We start from the raw sequence: 17,376 nt of genomic DNA, 5'->3' as shown, positions 1-17,376 counted from the left end.
TCAGCTTTTCAAAACTTTATTCAGGATAAAAAAGGATGAGAATGACCTTGGCAAATACAATAAAGAAAAAAAAAATCTATGCATATCCCACAGTGATACAGACCATCAAGCAAGACCACTTCTCTCATATTTCTGCTTTTTGCCTTCCAAGAAAAGGACTAAAACTTGAAAAATTGAGTAGTATTTCAACTTTGGAGCATAGTATTAAAGAACAAGTTTCAGAAACACACATCAAAAAATTCAAGACTTGAGGCAAATGTCAAATTAATAAAATTAATAACAGTATTATCTAGTTGAGGTTCCTTAAATTAACTGTAGTATCTTTGCTTTTTAATTCTTGCTGAAAAATTAACGTTTTAAATACACAGTACCCACCTGTTGTAGTGGCCCAAAAGAAAACACAGTGAGCTATAACCTTGAACCCCTACCCAGTCTTTAAAAAATTGCTATTGTACATTGCCACCTGTAGCTACCTCAGCACCCACAGTACTTCACACATGACTAAATACCCTTCCAGTCACTCTGATGTCATCACCAGAACAAGGTTTTTAGTTCCCTAGACTCCTTGCAGGACACCTCTAACCTCAGCAGCATCTCTGCTGGTCAGAAGCAGAAGGTTGGGCAGACAAGATGCCTGCAGTGTCCTAAAAACTAGGTAAAAGGCTGCTGTAAAAAAAGGACATTAAAAAATAAGAATTGAAGCTGTAGTAAACAGCTTCAAGGAAACAGTTTTAGACTCAGTGAGACACTTGAATTTGCTGTCAGTTTGGTGATTTAAGGCTGTTCCCATGCATCCTTCCCAAGCAAGCGCTGGGGAGCTTTGCTTGATTGAGACACGGAGGCGATCGGGTGCTACTGCATCCAGAGCAGGGCTGCCTGCCAAAACACCCTGACAATGAAACCTGGGCTCTCTTCAGCCCAAATCCACCTCTGGGAAACAATTAACCAGAAAATCTCATCCAGTTTTCACCCAGCATTTTCTTTCACTGCACAGGGCATGCAGAAGAACTGCTTTTGTACTCCTATGCCATCGCCCAGTACTTAGGAGTAAATACCAAATTAATAATTTTTTTTTCAGTATCCCACACATCATCAAGCAAAAAATTCAAGGTACTTGTGGAACAGTACCCAAAGCCACCTTCTGTAGTTTCTTTCATTGCCCAGGGATGAGAACTGTGACCAGATGGAAAAGTGTTTGCACTTAAGAGAGTCTATTCCAAAATACAAAGGAAACCAATTTTTTATCACTGCCTACCTCTCTGTTTTGATTACGAGGCAGCTGCAACACCTTCAGCCATAAATGTTCATTGGCATCCTTCAACTCAACAAGCATCTTTAAACTGATGTTGTAAAGGTTATGAGTACAAGGCAAACACTCCTGGCCCTCAGAGCTCTGTAAGGATTACAATTTGGCATAAGCAAGGTGAATAATCCAACACTTGTCATTGTTTTCATAGTTCATACTGAATAAAATCCTGGGTATGCACAGTGTTAGGAAGTAGGATATTACTGCCACTTTATTACAGCACTAAGAAAAAGCACTAAGAATAAGTGAGTGTGTGCTGCCCTGAGCAGCTGCACTGTCCTCCCTGGACATGGAGCACACAACACAGAGCACGAGGCATCATCACCTCTCCACACACAGGTTTAGCACAGTTACGTGTCTTACTTGCCAGAGAGTAAGCATTTCAAAATATGAAGCACTTCAAAATATGAAGCATTTTTAATATAAATGTATTTTCCCAGCACTGTGCATCAGCCACCTCTGTAACTTTGTCCTGTTCCCCATTAAGTTTTTTTTCTTTTCCCTTCCCTTCTACACAAGATCCCTGAATGACAGTCATGTTTAGAAGGAGAACCTCATGTCCTTGGCATAGCCCAGTTTGTCCAGGTTGGGAATGCAAGCATACTGGATCATTGGAGGAGGTCCACACATGAGGATCAGAACATCATTCTGAGGTGGGGGCAGGTGGTCTCTGATCATCTCTTGGTTCACAAATCCTTGGCTGTAATCCCAATCTGTTAAAAGAAAATGAAAGTAGGGGAAGGGGAATGAGGTAAAAAGGAGGAAAAGAGAGATACAAGTCACTTTAGAAAGGAGAAATCCTGCTGATGAAGTTGTTCCCAGTTGGAACACTTACAGTGAGAGTCAGTTTTACTGGGATCCAGGTTAACCATCGCATCCCCAGCCCAGGATACAGAACAAACCTGTGCTGCTGCTGACCCAAACTTTTGGGTACCATAAAACTGACACATTTTTTTATCCCAGTTTTGGTCAGGCTTCACTTATGACAGTGAAAGTCTGCAGAACAGTCTTGAGGAGGTCCAAGGAGGAACTCTTATCCCAGCTGGTAAGATCAGTTCACGATTTCCCCAAAGAAGGAATGGCAATCAGAAATTCCAAGAGAACACTGATTGCAGTGGATGACACAACAGAAACAGAGCCTTCCCTCAAGATACCAGAGGCGTATTCTTGGTCACAAGGAAGAGGAAGTACATATGGCTTTTCCTTCTCTGCCCCAAACTCCCACTGAATATGAGTGTGAATTTGATGTGGGTGGGCATAACAAGGAATGGTAAGGAAGGAAAGCCACAAGGAACAGCATTCTTTAGCCTTCTCTTCCTCAAGCTTGTTCACCAAGCTTAGGCAGGGATCTGTGCCCATGAGCTCCACAGTGCCACTGGCACTGCAGCTGCCTCAGAGCAGGCTCCAAACACAAGGATAACACATTGTATTTATGTCTGTGGGGAAGGAGAAAAGGTCACCCTCCACAGAGGACAGTGGTAAATCTGCAGGTGTAGCCATGGGAGGAACACTGCACTACCACTGGCCTGAGGTCAGCTTTGGAAACCCTTCTCTGCTCACACCAGAGCCTGTGTGCATCCCTGTGTGGAGAATGAGGCTGCTCAGACATTCACTAAGCAATGAATGCACTAAGAAATGAATCATGGAGCTCAGAAATACACCCATGACACAGCATGTCTCCTGTAAAGCACACTGATGCTCCTGAGTCTCACAAGCAGTGGCACTCCAGGTCTTACTTTCAGGCGCCGTGTCCAGCGTGTACCAGCACTTGAAGCGAGCGGGATTCTGCGCCTGGATCTCATCGAGCTCGGAACGTAACAGGATATCCTTCTCAGTCTGCAGGACAGGAAAACAGTGATCACACCCTGCATGTGAGTGCAGCCCTCACATGGCCACACAGCAGCAGCTACTGCACAGCCCTGAGAGGTGGAAGAGATGGTTCAACTCCATTTCAAAGGCTGAAGAGGCCAAACCCAAGTTATTCCCATGCCTAGCCTATGGCAGAGCTAATAGAAGGCTCATAACTTTCCAAACCCTGACCATGCAATGCCTTCCCTCTAAAAATAAAACAAAGCAGAACCATCACTTAATCAGGGAATCAGAAAAATAAAGCCCCTTTTAGCGCTATCACATCATAAAACTAATCATGACTGCACAGAAATATCTCCCTACCCCTTCATACTCTGCCATCCAGACATGGAAATGCCAGTTTTTTCACCTTCATCAATTCAAGTATATTCAGCATTGCCATATGGAAACTGCTTGGCTTTTAAAAAGCATGTGGAATGAACAACCAAAAGGGTATCAAGTTCTGGTTGGAACAATAAACATTACTCAGGGTATCAAGTTTGGCTCCTCCCTGATGCAGCATCACTGAAGGCCAAAGGAAAGCCTTATTTCCCTCAGAGCAGCTGCAGTCTGGGCAGGAAGGAAAAGGGCAGGGACTGAAAGTGCTGCCATCCCCTGCAGCTATAGTATTTGGCACAGAGGTCACCACTAAGTCCATACTGTGGGGATAAGGAGGAATGTGCAGCAGCTATTCCAGAGAAGGTGCTATTCCTGGATCTGCAGCTGTGAGTGCTCCAGAAAAACTCCTACTGGCTCTGGCCAACTCAAAGTGTGCCAGCCAGAAGCACAGTAGGAGCCCATGTACCTTGTTTTAAACACTTTAAAATATTTTTAAAAACTGCTTCCTATTTGTGGAATTACTGGGTGCAAGGACTCTTTAAAGCCGGGGACTGATGTTTCCATAGGTAACAGGCAGGGAACTGTTCCCCAGGCTCTCCCTCCCAGCTGCAGTGGGCTTCCCATGCAACTAAAGCAGCTCCAGCCCTGTGATAGCCATTCTGAATCACTCCCAGCAAATCCTGGCCCTCCTGCCCTGATACCACTGCACTTTATGCCAAATCCAAGGGCTCCAGCCAGCAGCAGAGAGCCCTGGCAGGGCTCCTCAGAACAGGGAATCTCAGCACTTGGATCGTAGCTCCTGGGCAGAACCACCTCAGGCTATAACTCGGCTATCACAGAACTGCCTGGGCTGGAAGGGACCTTAAAGCCCATCCAGTTCCACTCTCCAGCTTGCTCAGAGCCCCATCCAGCCTGGCCTTGGACACTTCCAGGGATCCAGGGGCAGCCACAGACAGCTTCTCTGAGCAACCTATGCCAGAGCCTCACAGGGAACAATTTCTGCCTCATATCCAATCTAAACCTGCTCTCTGTCAGTGTGAAGCCATTCCCCCTTGTCCTGTCACTCCAGGCCCTTATCAAGAGTCCCTCTCCATCTTTCCTGTAGGCATAAAAATGGCACAAATGTATAAGCACACACTGAATATGAGAAGAAAAATAGAGGAGATCCTAAAGAAGCTAAAACCCACAAGCATGAAGTGAAGCTCACCACAAATAATGACTCAATGCAAACACAAATATTAATTAGAAGGAGAAATTAAAAAGCAGAAAGAGTCACAGCAAAAGAACATCAGGCCAAGACGGGGTACTGCCCAGCAGCACATCAACACTTGGCTTTTCCAAGAAATCTCTCTTGTAAGGATTCCATGGATGAGAGTTTCGCTCTGGCCAGCATGCAGGATGCCACACCTCAAAAAGCAGGAGAAGCAGTGAAAAACTGACAGAAGGGCTGGAAATAAAAGCAGACAGCCAAGAAGAATCATAACTCTGTAACTGAGGGAGCTGCTGGAGACCACAGTTAGTTTTAGCCTCACCCAAGATGTCCTCTGACAGAAAGATTCCACAGACAAACATTGCTGCAAAGCTGAGGAGTTGAAATTGCTGGAGGAGACAAATATCCACCCCTTTCACGTTTCCACTAAGAGAGACAGTTCTGAAAGTCTGCCCAAAACATTAACAACTTGCACAAAGGAATGCAGGGCTTTAACATTCATAAACTGGATTAGAAACAGAGCAATGAGTCACAGGAAGGCAAACATTAGCAATCCTTTCTGTAGTAATGCTAAACCTTCAATTTATCAATGTACTTTTGTATGGGAGGCTTCCAACACTTCAGTTCACTTCTCCCCTCAGGGTTTGTACCTCTGTGATTTCATTTGCTGAGTGGAGTCCTGCCAGGTAAATAAAACACTACAAACAGAAAAAAAGGACAGAATTACCTGATTAGCAAACAGCAGCTGGCAAATGGTGGGGTCATCTTTGTCCTTTATGATTGCTCGAATGATCTGCAGCATAGGTGTTATCCCTGGGGGACAGAGGCAGGTCAGTGATGTGAGGATGGGGAGTAAAAGAAGGGACAAGTGGGAAAATGTAAGCAAATGCATCTAGCAGCTGTCAGAAACCACAGATGAATCCTTACAGATACCTACCAGTGCCCCCTGCAATCATCCCCACATACTTCACCGTCTTGGTAACTGGTTCAGCTTTCTTTTCTGGCCGAATAGCAAACTTGCCTGAAGAGAGAAAGAGATGGAAAACACTGAGGCAAGCAGGAAACACCTCCTGTTACCCCTTTCCAGCACATCCTGCTAAATTGACTTCATTTCAGCCCTGCCACCCTTCCTTCCCAGAGAAGGGAAAAGGTGAAGATGTCCTGAATTAGAGCAATCCTGAAAGGTGGTTTTAAGACATGAGGTGGTACCATCAGACACTGACAGGGATTACGACTTATCCCTGATCACAGCCTACATACACACCACCTGTATTTCAATTTGCTCACATCCCACACCCCCCCAGTGACATTCACAAGCCCAGATTCTGGAAAGAGCTCTACACAAAGGAATTCATCTGCTCAGAGAGTTTATTTTCCCTGAGCAGATTATTTTAAAGAAAAACATAAAACATGTACCATAGCTTTGTTTTTTTGTTTTTTTTTAAATTTTTGAGCCAAACACAGAGAGTCTGAAACTTCCCAAAGTGTTGGGCTGTATTCACAGCTCTCTTCATCCAGAATGACACGAATGCTACATACAAAGCTCTGGAAAACCACGTGTCAGAGTTCTGCTTCACACAAAACTACTAGAAGGTTTTTGTGACACATTAGTGACTGCATTATACTAACAGAAGATATTTTACATTGACATAAAAGCAATGCCTACTCAAAGTTCATTTTTACTTGGGAAGTTAGCAGTGGACAGTGCAAATACACAGTGTTTTTGTCAGTGTATAAACTGTGCCTATATAAGCATGGAAAAAACCCATCCCTTACTTGAGAACAGCATCAATAAAAAGCACTTCTATAGTAATAAGACATTTTTCCTGTACTGTTTACTCTGGGTAAATTCTATATTCCAAACCAGCCTTGCCTTTTCCTTTGTACACAAGGAGGCCACTTGGTCCTCTGAAGTCAATGGTGTCCCCTATTTTCAGGCTGTCCAAGTATTGAGACATCTTCCCCCCATCAGGAAACTTGGGATGGACACCTTTGAAGTAGACCTGTCAAAAACAGTAAAAAGCAATTCAGTCTCACAGCTCAGAGAAGAGTACTTGCCCTTCAATTTTTTATGTACAAATACTCTTCATGCAAAGAACACAATTACAAAGAAATGCAATGTCTGATGGACAAAAGATCAAAATGCCACTCCTGCCCCAATTTTTGGACAGAGACAGTGATTTCTCCACTGTAGGTCTGCAACACAGAAAATATTGATAAAAATCAACACAATTTACACCCAAGTTTAAAAGGGGCTAGAAAAATAAAGAAAAAACCCAAAACACTGTGATTCCAAAGACCAAAACTCTAAGAGAAAATCCAGTGCAGATATTAATATTTTAAATTCCTAACAGCTTTAAATGATAGGCAGTCAAGCTACCAAGAGGAAAAACAAAAGTGCATTATCACAAGAGTTAAAATCACATTCTTACCAATTAAATCAATCATTCCCACTGCCTGGAACAGTAATGATAATGATCACTCTCAGTGATCATAATGACCAAATTCCATTAGCTTCAGAAGCAGCTGCCCATTCAGGCAAGGTTAACTCCTTATTCCAGAAGGATTAAAAAGCATATGAACATCTGCAGGTCTACACAGAGGGTGCAAATGATGCAGCATCTCATGAGACACCCTCACTTAAAGAAGTGCCTGCAGAATGCCATGTGGACTTTTAGGTACTGGCACATTCCTGAAGAGAAGCCAGCACACCAAACTTCACATAAAGGCACTGCAAAGGTGGTTCAGAAGTTGCTCAGCCTGGGAACAGAGCATGACATCTCACCTTGACAACAAGATCCACAAAGCCCTTGTCATCATCACTGGAAACTGGAGTGTAAGGTCTGACAACCAGAGCTCCATCAATCCGTGCAGACAGGTAGATGTGCTGCCCTATTGCAGGGAAAAAAACCCAAAAACTAATTTTCTTTCAAAAGATTCTTCTTTCAGTGGATGTGCTGAAATGCAGCCTCAAAGCTCTAACTACCTTATTTTGGGGCATCACGTCTTCCTTTCTTATTTTCCTGACACTGCCACACCTTGCCAGAGTTGTTAGCCATGCACAGATCTACCTGGAAGGACAGGCAACTCCACTGCTAATTCTGTGTGTCAATCATAACTTCATGCATTTACATTTACCAAAGCCTGAACTGTACCCCAGATCTTTCAAAAGATGCGATTTGTCTCTCCTGTACAGGCAAATAAAAGGGACACAGGAGGAGAGAACTGTCAAATGCTGTTCACACATCTTTATTAATGTATTAGCTGTAAACTGCCACAGTTTAGTTAAAACTGAGTTTGTAACTGTTCTTGCTTTGACCACAGATCCCTCACATCCTCCAGGAGCTCTCCAGCTGCCTTTGCTGAGGCTGCCTAGACACAAAGCACTTTTCTAACCCTGCTATTCCTTCAGCTTAACATGCGAACGCAGCAATCACATTTCCATCTGTCACACATCCTCTGAGCTCTCTACAGCAGTTTTTCTTCTCAATGTCTACATATTTTTTCCTGAAAAAAGCAAGAAAATAACTAACTTCTATGGAAGGTTTTCCTATAAAATTTCCACTATTCTGAAGATACCCAAGTGAAGATTACCCAGGAGGGGAAGGAGAGGTTTTGAATTTTGGGGTTTTTTTCACTATTAGGTCAACAGAACAAAGCATCTCCAATGATGGCACAGCTCCTCTGCCTGTTATGGGAACACAACAAAGGGAATTTTTACCAGGAACTGGTTTGCAAATGCTCATAACGACCATATTACACTAGCTCCAGAAACAGGTGACCCTTCAGGCATGCTTAATTCCTTACTTCAGAAGGATTACAAAGTGCTAGGTGAGGGAAGATGTGCTACCTGGTGACTTGGGGAATGAGCAACCATAACTCACCTGAAGCTGTACATGGACATCATATTCCACTAACCCTCCCAGCAGAGCCTACAGACATCCTGCTAGGGCACACCTGGAGGGACCTGCAGCAGGGAGCTCCTGTTCCTTCTCTAGGGCAGAAGTGGCTGCAGACACAGACCACAGAGCCCTGGTGACCCCTGCAGACTGTCAGCCTGGACAGTGGGGCTGCTGCTGGGGGACACCTCACAAGAACTGCTACAAAGCAGAAAAGGTGTCCCTCCCAGAGAGAAAATGTGCCTTATGCCCTCACCTGTTAGAGCTTTACCCCACCCTGACAGGACCTAAGTTGGTAGCCTCTGCACAGGGCCACATACAACCCTCTCCCTCAGAAAGCTCAGAACGAAGCTTTCAGTGGTTTTGGTGATAAAAGGCAAAAGCTGGTGCTGGACTAAACAGCATCTGCCACCCAAGTGCAGCTCTGCTGCTGCCAGCTGCTTTTCCATCTTCTGCAGCTTTCAGCTCTCTCTGCTTCCCAAGTCTCACCCTGCAAACCACTCCTCAATGATCATTTTGGGCAAGCCAGGGAAAGGAGCTTTGCTTTCATGGCTATTAAAAAGATCAAGAGATTTTTGACACCCCAAAGAAGATGGAACTTAACACCTGGAAAAGGTGCTGACAACAACCACAAAGCACAGGAGCCATGGATCACTGCAGCAGCTTGTTAAAGCAGAAGTCCTATTAAACACAAGTCACAATTATGCTCTTTATACAAGCAGGAGGAAACAATGGCACTAAGCTGTTATGGAAGGCACCACACCACGTGGCAGGGCCTTTGGAAACAGCTACCCCTGGGTGATTCAAAACCTCCACGAAATTCAGAAGTGAGTAGATCATCTGGTAAACCGCATGTGTTAGAGGAGAAGTGGATGAGAGTGGTGCCCCAGGGCATGGAAGGGGACTGCAGGGATTCAGCCCCACAGGAATAACACATGCTGGAAAGCTGAGATTGGAAAAGTACAAGTGAAGACCTGTGTTTGTTCCTCCACTCTCCACAGAAACAAGCTGCATGCTCACTCACACACACTGCACTTCAGAGCCTGCAGATTACTCACGGCACAAGGATAATCTTGCAGAGCTCTCAGTAACAGACACATGAGCAGTATTCCAAATACAAAACATAGGAAAAAAACCCACAAAATCTCTTATAATGTAATTAATGCAAGCAACACTTGGATTAATCATAGGGAACATACCTAGAGGGAGACCCAGAACGTGCTCCATGGAAGGGAGAGCAAATCGAAATCTCCTTGTGTCATGACTAACTTCCTGAAAAAGGAAAATCAGAACAGTCAGCTGTGCTGTTGGGATTTAATGTTTGTGATTTCACTTCTAAAACAAGACAAGTCTGGCATCCTGCAGGATTAAGAATTAATGACACTTAATGATACCTGTGTGCAGATTAAGACTAAATGATAACTTTCCAAATATTATGGACATTTACACTGCCTTCTGTGAGAAGGCCACAAGATATAAATTAATTAGCTCTTCAATTCTCATTTCAAGTTTAAATATGCAGGAGTTCAAGGCCAAAGTACTCTGATTCTCATCTCTCAAATTCAGATGAATTAATCATTTCAATGGAAGTAGCAACCTGGTTCCTTTTGCTATGGTAAGGTCCTTGAAGTATTTTCCCTTTAAAAATTGACTTAATCTGTAAATAAAATTGAAAAGAGCACTGTGTTTAGATATGAACAAAATTATGACAATATATCCAGTCCTGCTGGGATAATTATTCTAATTTTTACTAGGAAAGTCACACCTTTAATAAAATTTTGGCAATAAGTATCTGAACACTATTTCATATATTATGTAAATTTTAGGTTTCAAAAATCAGGTCATATTCACAGGAATGGAAAACACAGCAAAAAATGAAAAAGAAAGAAAGAAACATCATACAGCTTAATGCCTCATCCAGTGACTTTCTGTTTTTAAGGGGTTTGTAACCCTTATTTTGTTTGCCTGTTTTTAAAGTAACAAATAGAGACAAATTTGTTCTTCACAGTTTGTCTCATCCTCCCTTGCTATGGTCAGACTGATGAAATTTTCCTCACAGTACCTCATTTTAAGGCAAATCATGAAGGAAGAAAGGAATTGATTGGCAGTCTCAGAAGGGTTTCTCTGTACTTATGTCTAATCAGGAGCAGTAACTGCCACTGAAAATTCCTTTAGAAAGACAGCTAATGTAGACTTAACACTGCTGCGGTTTCTGTACAGAAATTTCAGCACTGTATGGAAATCACTGGCTTTTGCCAATAATGCTGCATTTTTATTATGCTGTCTTTAACGGTATGCAGAAAGAACAAAGCTCTGAATTCCCACTGAATCACCTCACCACTTAAAGTCGAGAGAGTTTAGCTGAAGGTGAATAACACAGGTATTTTGGTGCATCATGAGGCAATTGTGAGAAACTAGGAGGCTCAGGGAATCCCCAACACCAAGATCAGCACGCCTGTGCCTCTCTCTGTCACACAACCAGGATACTGAGCCTGTTACCCTGCAAGGTGTCATCAAGGCTGGATTACAGACAGCCTTGGATCAGGATCCACTTCCAGCATGAGGTCCCTCCCCTTTGGCACTGCCCTGAGCACTTGGAACCCCTTGGCCACACACTTCTGTCTCAAGCTGCAGTGCCCAGGAGTTTTCCACCCTTGCCAAATTCAAAGTTGAAGAACAGTTTTTGCAGGCTGGTGCTTTGCAGAAGCCACTGAAAGGCAACAAATTAATTATGCACACCATTATAAAACCAACCAGCCAAACTGAAGTTGTTGGCTTTTTTAAGGGATGAACTAAATCAGCACACCTAACTACATTATAAAAGATTTCTCCTATGCTATGCACTAGGAAGCAGCCTCAAGACTCCTATTTCTCTGTTTGAGAGACAGGTGTGGCAGACTCAATTTGGAAACATCACACAATCATAGAAGGATTTGGGTGGAAGGGACATTAAAGATCACCCCCCCTGCCATGGGCATGGACACCTCCCACTATCCCAGCTTGCTCAGAGCCCCGTCCAGCCTGGTCTTGGACCAGGGATCCAGGGGCAGCCACAGCTTCTCTAGGCACCTCACCTAGGGCCTCACCACCCTCACAGGGAGGAATTTCTCCCTCATATCCAATCTAAACCCGCTCTCTGTCAGTGTGAAGCCATTGCCCCTTGTCCTGTCACTCCAGGCCCTTGTCAAGAGTCTCTCTCCATCTTTCCTGTGGGCTCCCTTCAGGCACTGCAAGGCCACAGTGAGGTCACCCCAAAGCCTTCTCTTCTCCAGGCTGAACAATCCCAATTCCCTCAGCCTTTCCTGACCTCATGAGAAGTAGGGAGCCTATAATAACAGTGTGGTTGCAGCACACCTGGGAAACAAATTCAGCAATGCAGCCCAGCCCAAGCCACAGGGAATCTTTCAGTTCCCACAAACCCAGGACTCAAAATGACAGTATTTTTTTTTTGTTTCCTTTGACAAAGTCAAAGCCAACCTACCAGTGCACCCTCTAAACCTCAAACAAAGCTCTGTTCCAGTCCAAAGTCTTCTGATAAATTTCTGAATAGCTCATAGGCTTAAAAAGTCAACACTAAAAATATCCTCAGGTGTAACTTTACACCTGAGAAGCCAAGATATCTCTCTCATGCTTTTGATAGTGGGTTTATCCAATAGAAACCTAGACTTTTCAACTGTGGGGGCTTTGGCTCACTTCCCACAAGCTTAGTTACCAATTTCTGATGGCAAGATCCACCCCTGAAAGCATCATGACCTTCCTCTAGTATCCCACTTGAGCAAGCATTTAATTTTGTACCTTTACTTTTAACAGAGAGTAGAGAAGCTGAGACAGCTTGGGTACTGTCAGGACTGCATGACTTAAACACCTTTCTTCCTGGAAAACACTACAGTATATCAATCCAGTAACAGGAACCAGCATCAGCATAGTTCTGGCAGCTGCTGTTGAATGCCACTGACCATGAAAAAGCTGCCTGCCCTGCCCAACAGCAGGACTTGTGTCCCTTAGCCCAGTCAGTGGTGCACAGTTTGGGAATTTCTGCTGACACATGCCACTGAGAGTTTGATCATTTACAAGCAGCATTCTCCACTCTAAGCTGTTTGGAAACAAGCTGCTTGCAGAACTGCAAGTTACACCACACAAAGAGCTTTTATAAAGAAGTCGTTTCCCCAAGACGAAACTGTCCACCCTGTTGGGACATCACCCAAGGCTTCAGAAGCCGTAAGCATTTCAGAGGGCCCATGGAGAGGTCATGCTCAGCACTGCACATGCACCTACCTCCTTATCAATCAGCCTCAGTGCATACTTCACTTCTGGGTCCTTGAGGGTAATTGCAGGCTGGGGATTCCTGAAGAGCCTCATGAAGGTGGTGTAGATCAGCCATATTGGGTATGTCACAGCCTGACGCAACTGCAGCAGCACAGAAACAGTCTCAGACGTGTGTGCAGAATGAGTAATTTGGGTGACAGGGAATAGGGTGCTATGCCATGGCACTCTAACCACCAAAAAGTTTATTTGAGCAGGAAGAGGAAGCATTATTTAAAAAAAAAAAAATCCCAAACCCACAGATTTGCTTTATGAAGACCTAGCATCACTCCTGTGTTGAGGCACTTGCACACCAGCACAGGGCTGGGAGCTGGACACAAAGTGAGGCTGTCACAGCTCCATATCCCCAGGTGCCCTGACAGGGAGGCTGAATCCCCATCTCCAGCAGGCACATAGACACATGTATCACACGTATCCAAATACACACAGAACACCCTGAGTTGAGAGGGGCCCATCAGGATCATCCAGTCCAATTCCACACAGGACACCCCAACAATCCCTGAGAACGCTGTCCAAATGTTCCTTGCGTTCTGCCAGGCTTGGGGCCGTGACGATTCCCTGGGGAGCTCCAGTGCCCAACCACTCTTTGGGGGAAGAACCTTTTCCTAATATCCAGCCTAAACCTGTGGCAGACCACACTGATCAACACAGCCAGACACCCAGAGACAGCCCCGACAGGCTCATCCTGTTCCTACCCCCAGCGATTGGGAATTCCATACACACACACCTGTACGATGTGGATCCCCCAGCAGCTGGCTTTGCCCTGGCAGAGTGTGCCCACTCTCCAGCTGCTGCCATCTGGACACAGGGGCCACTGTTGCACAGACCCCGTCACAGGCCACTCCACGTGCTGCAGACACCCCATAATTTGGGGTCTCACACGTGAGCACAGACCCCATTCTCTCTCTGGCAGCTGAGCAGGGGGGCTTTGCCAGCCATGCCACGCTGCTGCTGGATGCTGGCACCATGCACACACCCTCCAGCTCAGAGTTTGGGTGCAGGCACTGGCATTTCCAACACCACAGAGCCGTGCATGCAGAGCAGCAGCCCTTCCCTGGGAAAGCAGCTAAGCTGCAGGACACAGCCAAGGGACAGCCCCTTCTTGTGCCTTTACCATCATTTCCCCCACCTCTGAAGCCCTATAAAACAGGAACAGATTATGCCCTGACTCCCCTCAACCCTCTTCACATTGGGGCAGGAGAATAAGCTGCACAACTACTTAAAAAATCCTCTCTGACTCAGTGATTTATTATTAAATACTTCAACAGAGGAGAGGGGAAAAGCATGACTATAGCAAAAATAGAAAAAATGAGCTCAAAGTTCTGCCTGCTTAGCTTTCACTTTCATTTTATTTTAAAGGGACCTGAACAATATTTTAGAATAGCATTTGTGCAACTGTGGCAGTCCCTCAGGAGGCTATAAAAACTTCCTACATTATTAATAATAAAACTGTGTAACAGCATAAATTCTCTCGTCCTAAAGTGCTGCTGTGCAGGTTTAAAATGTATCATCACTGTGTACAGCCTGAGGGGACACCATGCCATACACACGCTGCACTTTTCACTTTTATTTGGGAATACTGAAATAGCTCCATAAAGGTTGTTTCTGAAGAAGCTGAAGTTTACAGGAAAATTATTCCTTAACTCTCATAGATTCATCAGATTACTGCAGCCCTGGGAAGAAATTTTGGTATTGAGTCACAAAAAAGGGCAGAGGGAGGGAAGCTGTTCAAGGTGACAGAGCAGCAAGTAAACTTCTTAATGAGAAATTAACAGGTGAGTGAGGTCTGGAGGCAACAGCAAGCTGACTTTGCAGCAGGTGTTTCAAATGAGACATTAATAAGTTAAAACAGTTTTATTTCCAAATGTGGCTATCTCAAATGAACCAAAAAATAGAGCTGCTGTTATCAGGCAATGAGAAATAATTTTAACACAGCACTAACCTCGTGGAAAGCAATTTGTTATTCATGGTCAATTAGTGCAAAAGTCTCATGGGATTTGGCCTGTAAAGACAGAGCACACCCCCTAATTCAGAAAGCTATTTTAGTCCCTTAGTCAGATGTATCACCAGGTGGGCAGAAAAAAGGGGAAGAACTGAAGGCTGAATGCTTACAAAAAGCCATGCTTGCTAAGAAAAACATCCTCTGGGTTAAAAGTGGCCTATATACTCTCACCACAGGGCAGACCAAGATGTAAATGAAGAGAACTGCACAGCATCAGGTCTCCAGCAGCAGAGAGCAACAGGCTGACCACAAGGCCTGGGAATCACTAAATGGGGACCTCGTGACTCATCATTTCCAGCTGCACTAATCTTTGCAAACAGACAAGGCAGAATTAGTAACAGAGCAGGAATTTTTATTAATGGAAAAAGGGCTCTGTGCGATAACAAAGAGAAAAGCCATGGAGACTGCAGTGCCGGGCGTGGTGAGCACAGCACAGTCCAGCACACAGGCTCACAGCCCGACACTCCAGCACTGCCCTGCCCTACAAACACACAAACCAAACCCTGCTTGGGCATGAGACACGCTGTACCCTCGGCTTCACACACACTGGTTCTGAAGGAATGGCAGCTAACAGATTCCTCTCACCTGTTTCACAAACCAACGAGAGGATAACGGGATTTCTTCACTTGTGCAGCTTTAGCTTCATCTCCCCTGTTCAATGCACCTTACGAGCAGCTGCACCCAAACGAGCATATGCTGAATCCAGCTCCACCCAGCCCTCTCACAAACCCGAAGAAAAGAGTGAGCACCAGAGCAAAGAACCGTAAGGGGCAGCTGAGCAAAGAGGGAAGCGATGCGTGCGGAGCTGACAGCGCTGCAAACCCGCTGCCCAGCAAGCACGGCCATAGACAGCATCGGGGATAGTTTGTGTTGGAAGCGACCTTAAAGATCCTCTCGTGCCCACAGCGTAGGCAGGGACAGTTTCCACCATCCCGAGCTGCTCTGAGCCCCATCCAACCTGGCCTTGGACACTGCCAGGGATGGGGCAGCCACAACTCCGGGTAATCGGTGCCAGGGCCTCGCCACGCTCACAGGGAAGAATTGCTTCCTCACAGCCACTCGAGACCTACAGTCTGAAATTATCCCGACGGGGAAAACACCGCAAGCGTTCAGAGCCCCCAACAATAACAAAAAGAACAATAACGAGAACAGATACCCGCGGGGCTGGGAGGGCAAAACGCCCTGGCCAGGCAGCCGGCACAGGCACCAACATCGCCTGGGCGCGGCAGCCGCGGGACGGCCCCGGAGCCTCCGCAGCGCCGCGGGGCTCCCGGCACCGCGCGGCCCCCGGACAGCGGGGACACCCGGGGACACCGCCCCGCCCCGCCCCGAGGGCTGCGGGCGGGGCCGGGGCTGCGCAGGAAGGGACCCCGCTCCCGGCCGCCCCCCTGCACTCACCACGCTGAGCTGTGCCCCCATCGCTGCCCCGACACACCACGGGCACCGCCCCACTCCGCAATGAACCGCGCCGGGCCCGCCCCGCCCCGTGACGACATACACAGTGCGGGGCCACGCCCCTCTCGTGACATCACGAACCGCGATTAACTGCTCATGTCTCGCCCCGTCCCGCCTGTGACGTCACGTCCGGTCCTACCCCGCCATGGCCGCGGGGCTGTCGCGGAGCCGTGTGGGGGCAGCGCGCTCCCAGCGCCCTTCTGCGCTTTGTTAACTGCCTGAGTAATCACAGACTGCCGTGGGTTGGAGGGATTGTCCAGATAATCTAGTTCCAGCCCCTCCTGCCATGGGCAGGGACACCTGCCACTATCCCAGGTTGCTCAGAGCCCCATTCAGCCTGGACTTGGACACTTCCAGGGATCCAGGGGCAGCCACATCTTCTCTGGGTACCCTGTGCCAGGGCCTCACCACCCTCACAGGGAACAATTTCTGCCCAATATCCAATCTAAACCTGCTTTCTGTCAGTGAAGCCATTCCCCCTTGTCCTGCTTTCTGTCAGTGAAGCCATTCCCCCTTGTCCTGTCCACCCTTGTCAAGAGTCTCTCTCCATCTTTCCTCTGGCTCCCCCTTCAGGCACTGCAAGGCCACAGTGAGGTCGCCCCAAAACTTCTCCAGGTTGAATAATCCCAGTTCTCTTAGCTTTAAGGATTAATTAATGACAACGTTTATCCAAAAAGCACTGGAACTGACCTGTGCAGTAAGATACAGTTTCAGCCAGGCTCCCTTAAATATTGGTTTACACCAATGTGTGAAAATTAGTGACTAATAACCACATGTGTCTTTGTGTCTGTGCTAAACATGAAACACTTTAAATCTCTTTAATTAATATGTCTTCACATGTTATGTCCTCACAACATGCCTTCAATGATTCCTAGACAGTTTCTCCTTACAAAATCAAGAAAGGCGTACACTTGGCAGTCCTAAAAACAAAATAATAAGAAAAATGTCCTCCCTTATCCCCTAGGCTCACACAGAGGTGCTGAGCCCCTGTGTG

General features: G+C 46.0%; 1 protein-coding gene across 1 annotated transcript; it reads right to left on the bottom strand.

Annotated features, from left to right (window-relative positions):
- CYB5R3 (cytochrome b5 reductase 3) lies at positions 1-16,434 on the bottom strand. The gene is made up of 9 exons (XM_066568418.1): positions 16,326-16,434; positions 12,878-13,009; positions 9,802-9,874; positions 7,489-7,595; positions 6,577-6,706; positions 5,641-5,724; positions 5,431-5,516; positions 3,043-3,142; positions 1-2,019 (listed from the first exon to the last, which is right to left on the bottom strand). Exons 1-9 carry the CDS (start codon positions 16,344-16,346, stop codon positions 1,847-1,849), a joined length of 906 nt encoding a protein of 301 aa, XP_066424515.1. The 5' UTR covers positions 16,347-16,434; the 3' UTR covers positions 1-1,846.
- Between the last annotated feature and the right edge of the window lie 942 nt (positions 16,435-17,376).

This window comes from Molothrus aeneus, chromosome 32 (assembly GCF_037042795.1).
Source record: "Molothrus aeneus isolate 106 chromosome 32, BPBGC_Maene_1.0, whole genome shotgun sequence".
In the NCBI taxonomy this organism is placed as follows: domain Eukaryota; kingdom Metazoa; phylum Chordata; class Aves; order Passeriformes; family Icteridae; genus Molothrus; species Molothrus aeneus.
Note: the sequence above shows the minus strand (reverse complement) of the source record. Positions and strands in the feature narration are given on the sequence as shown.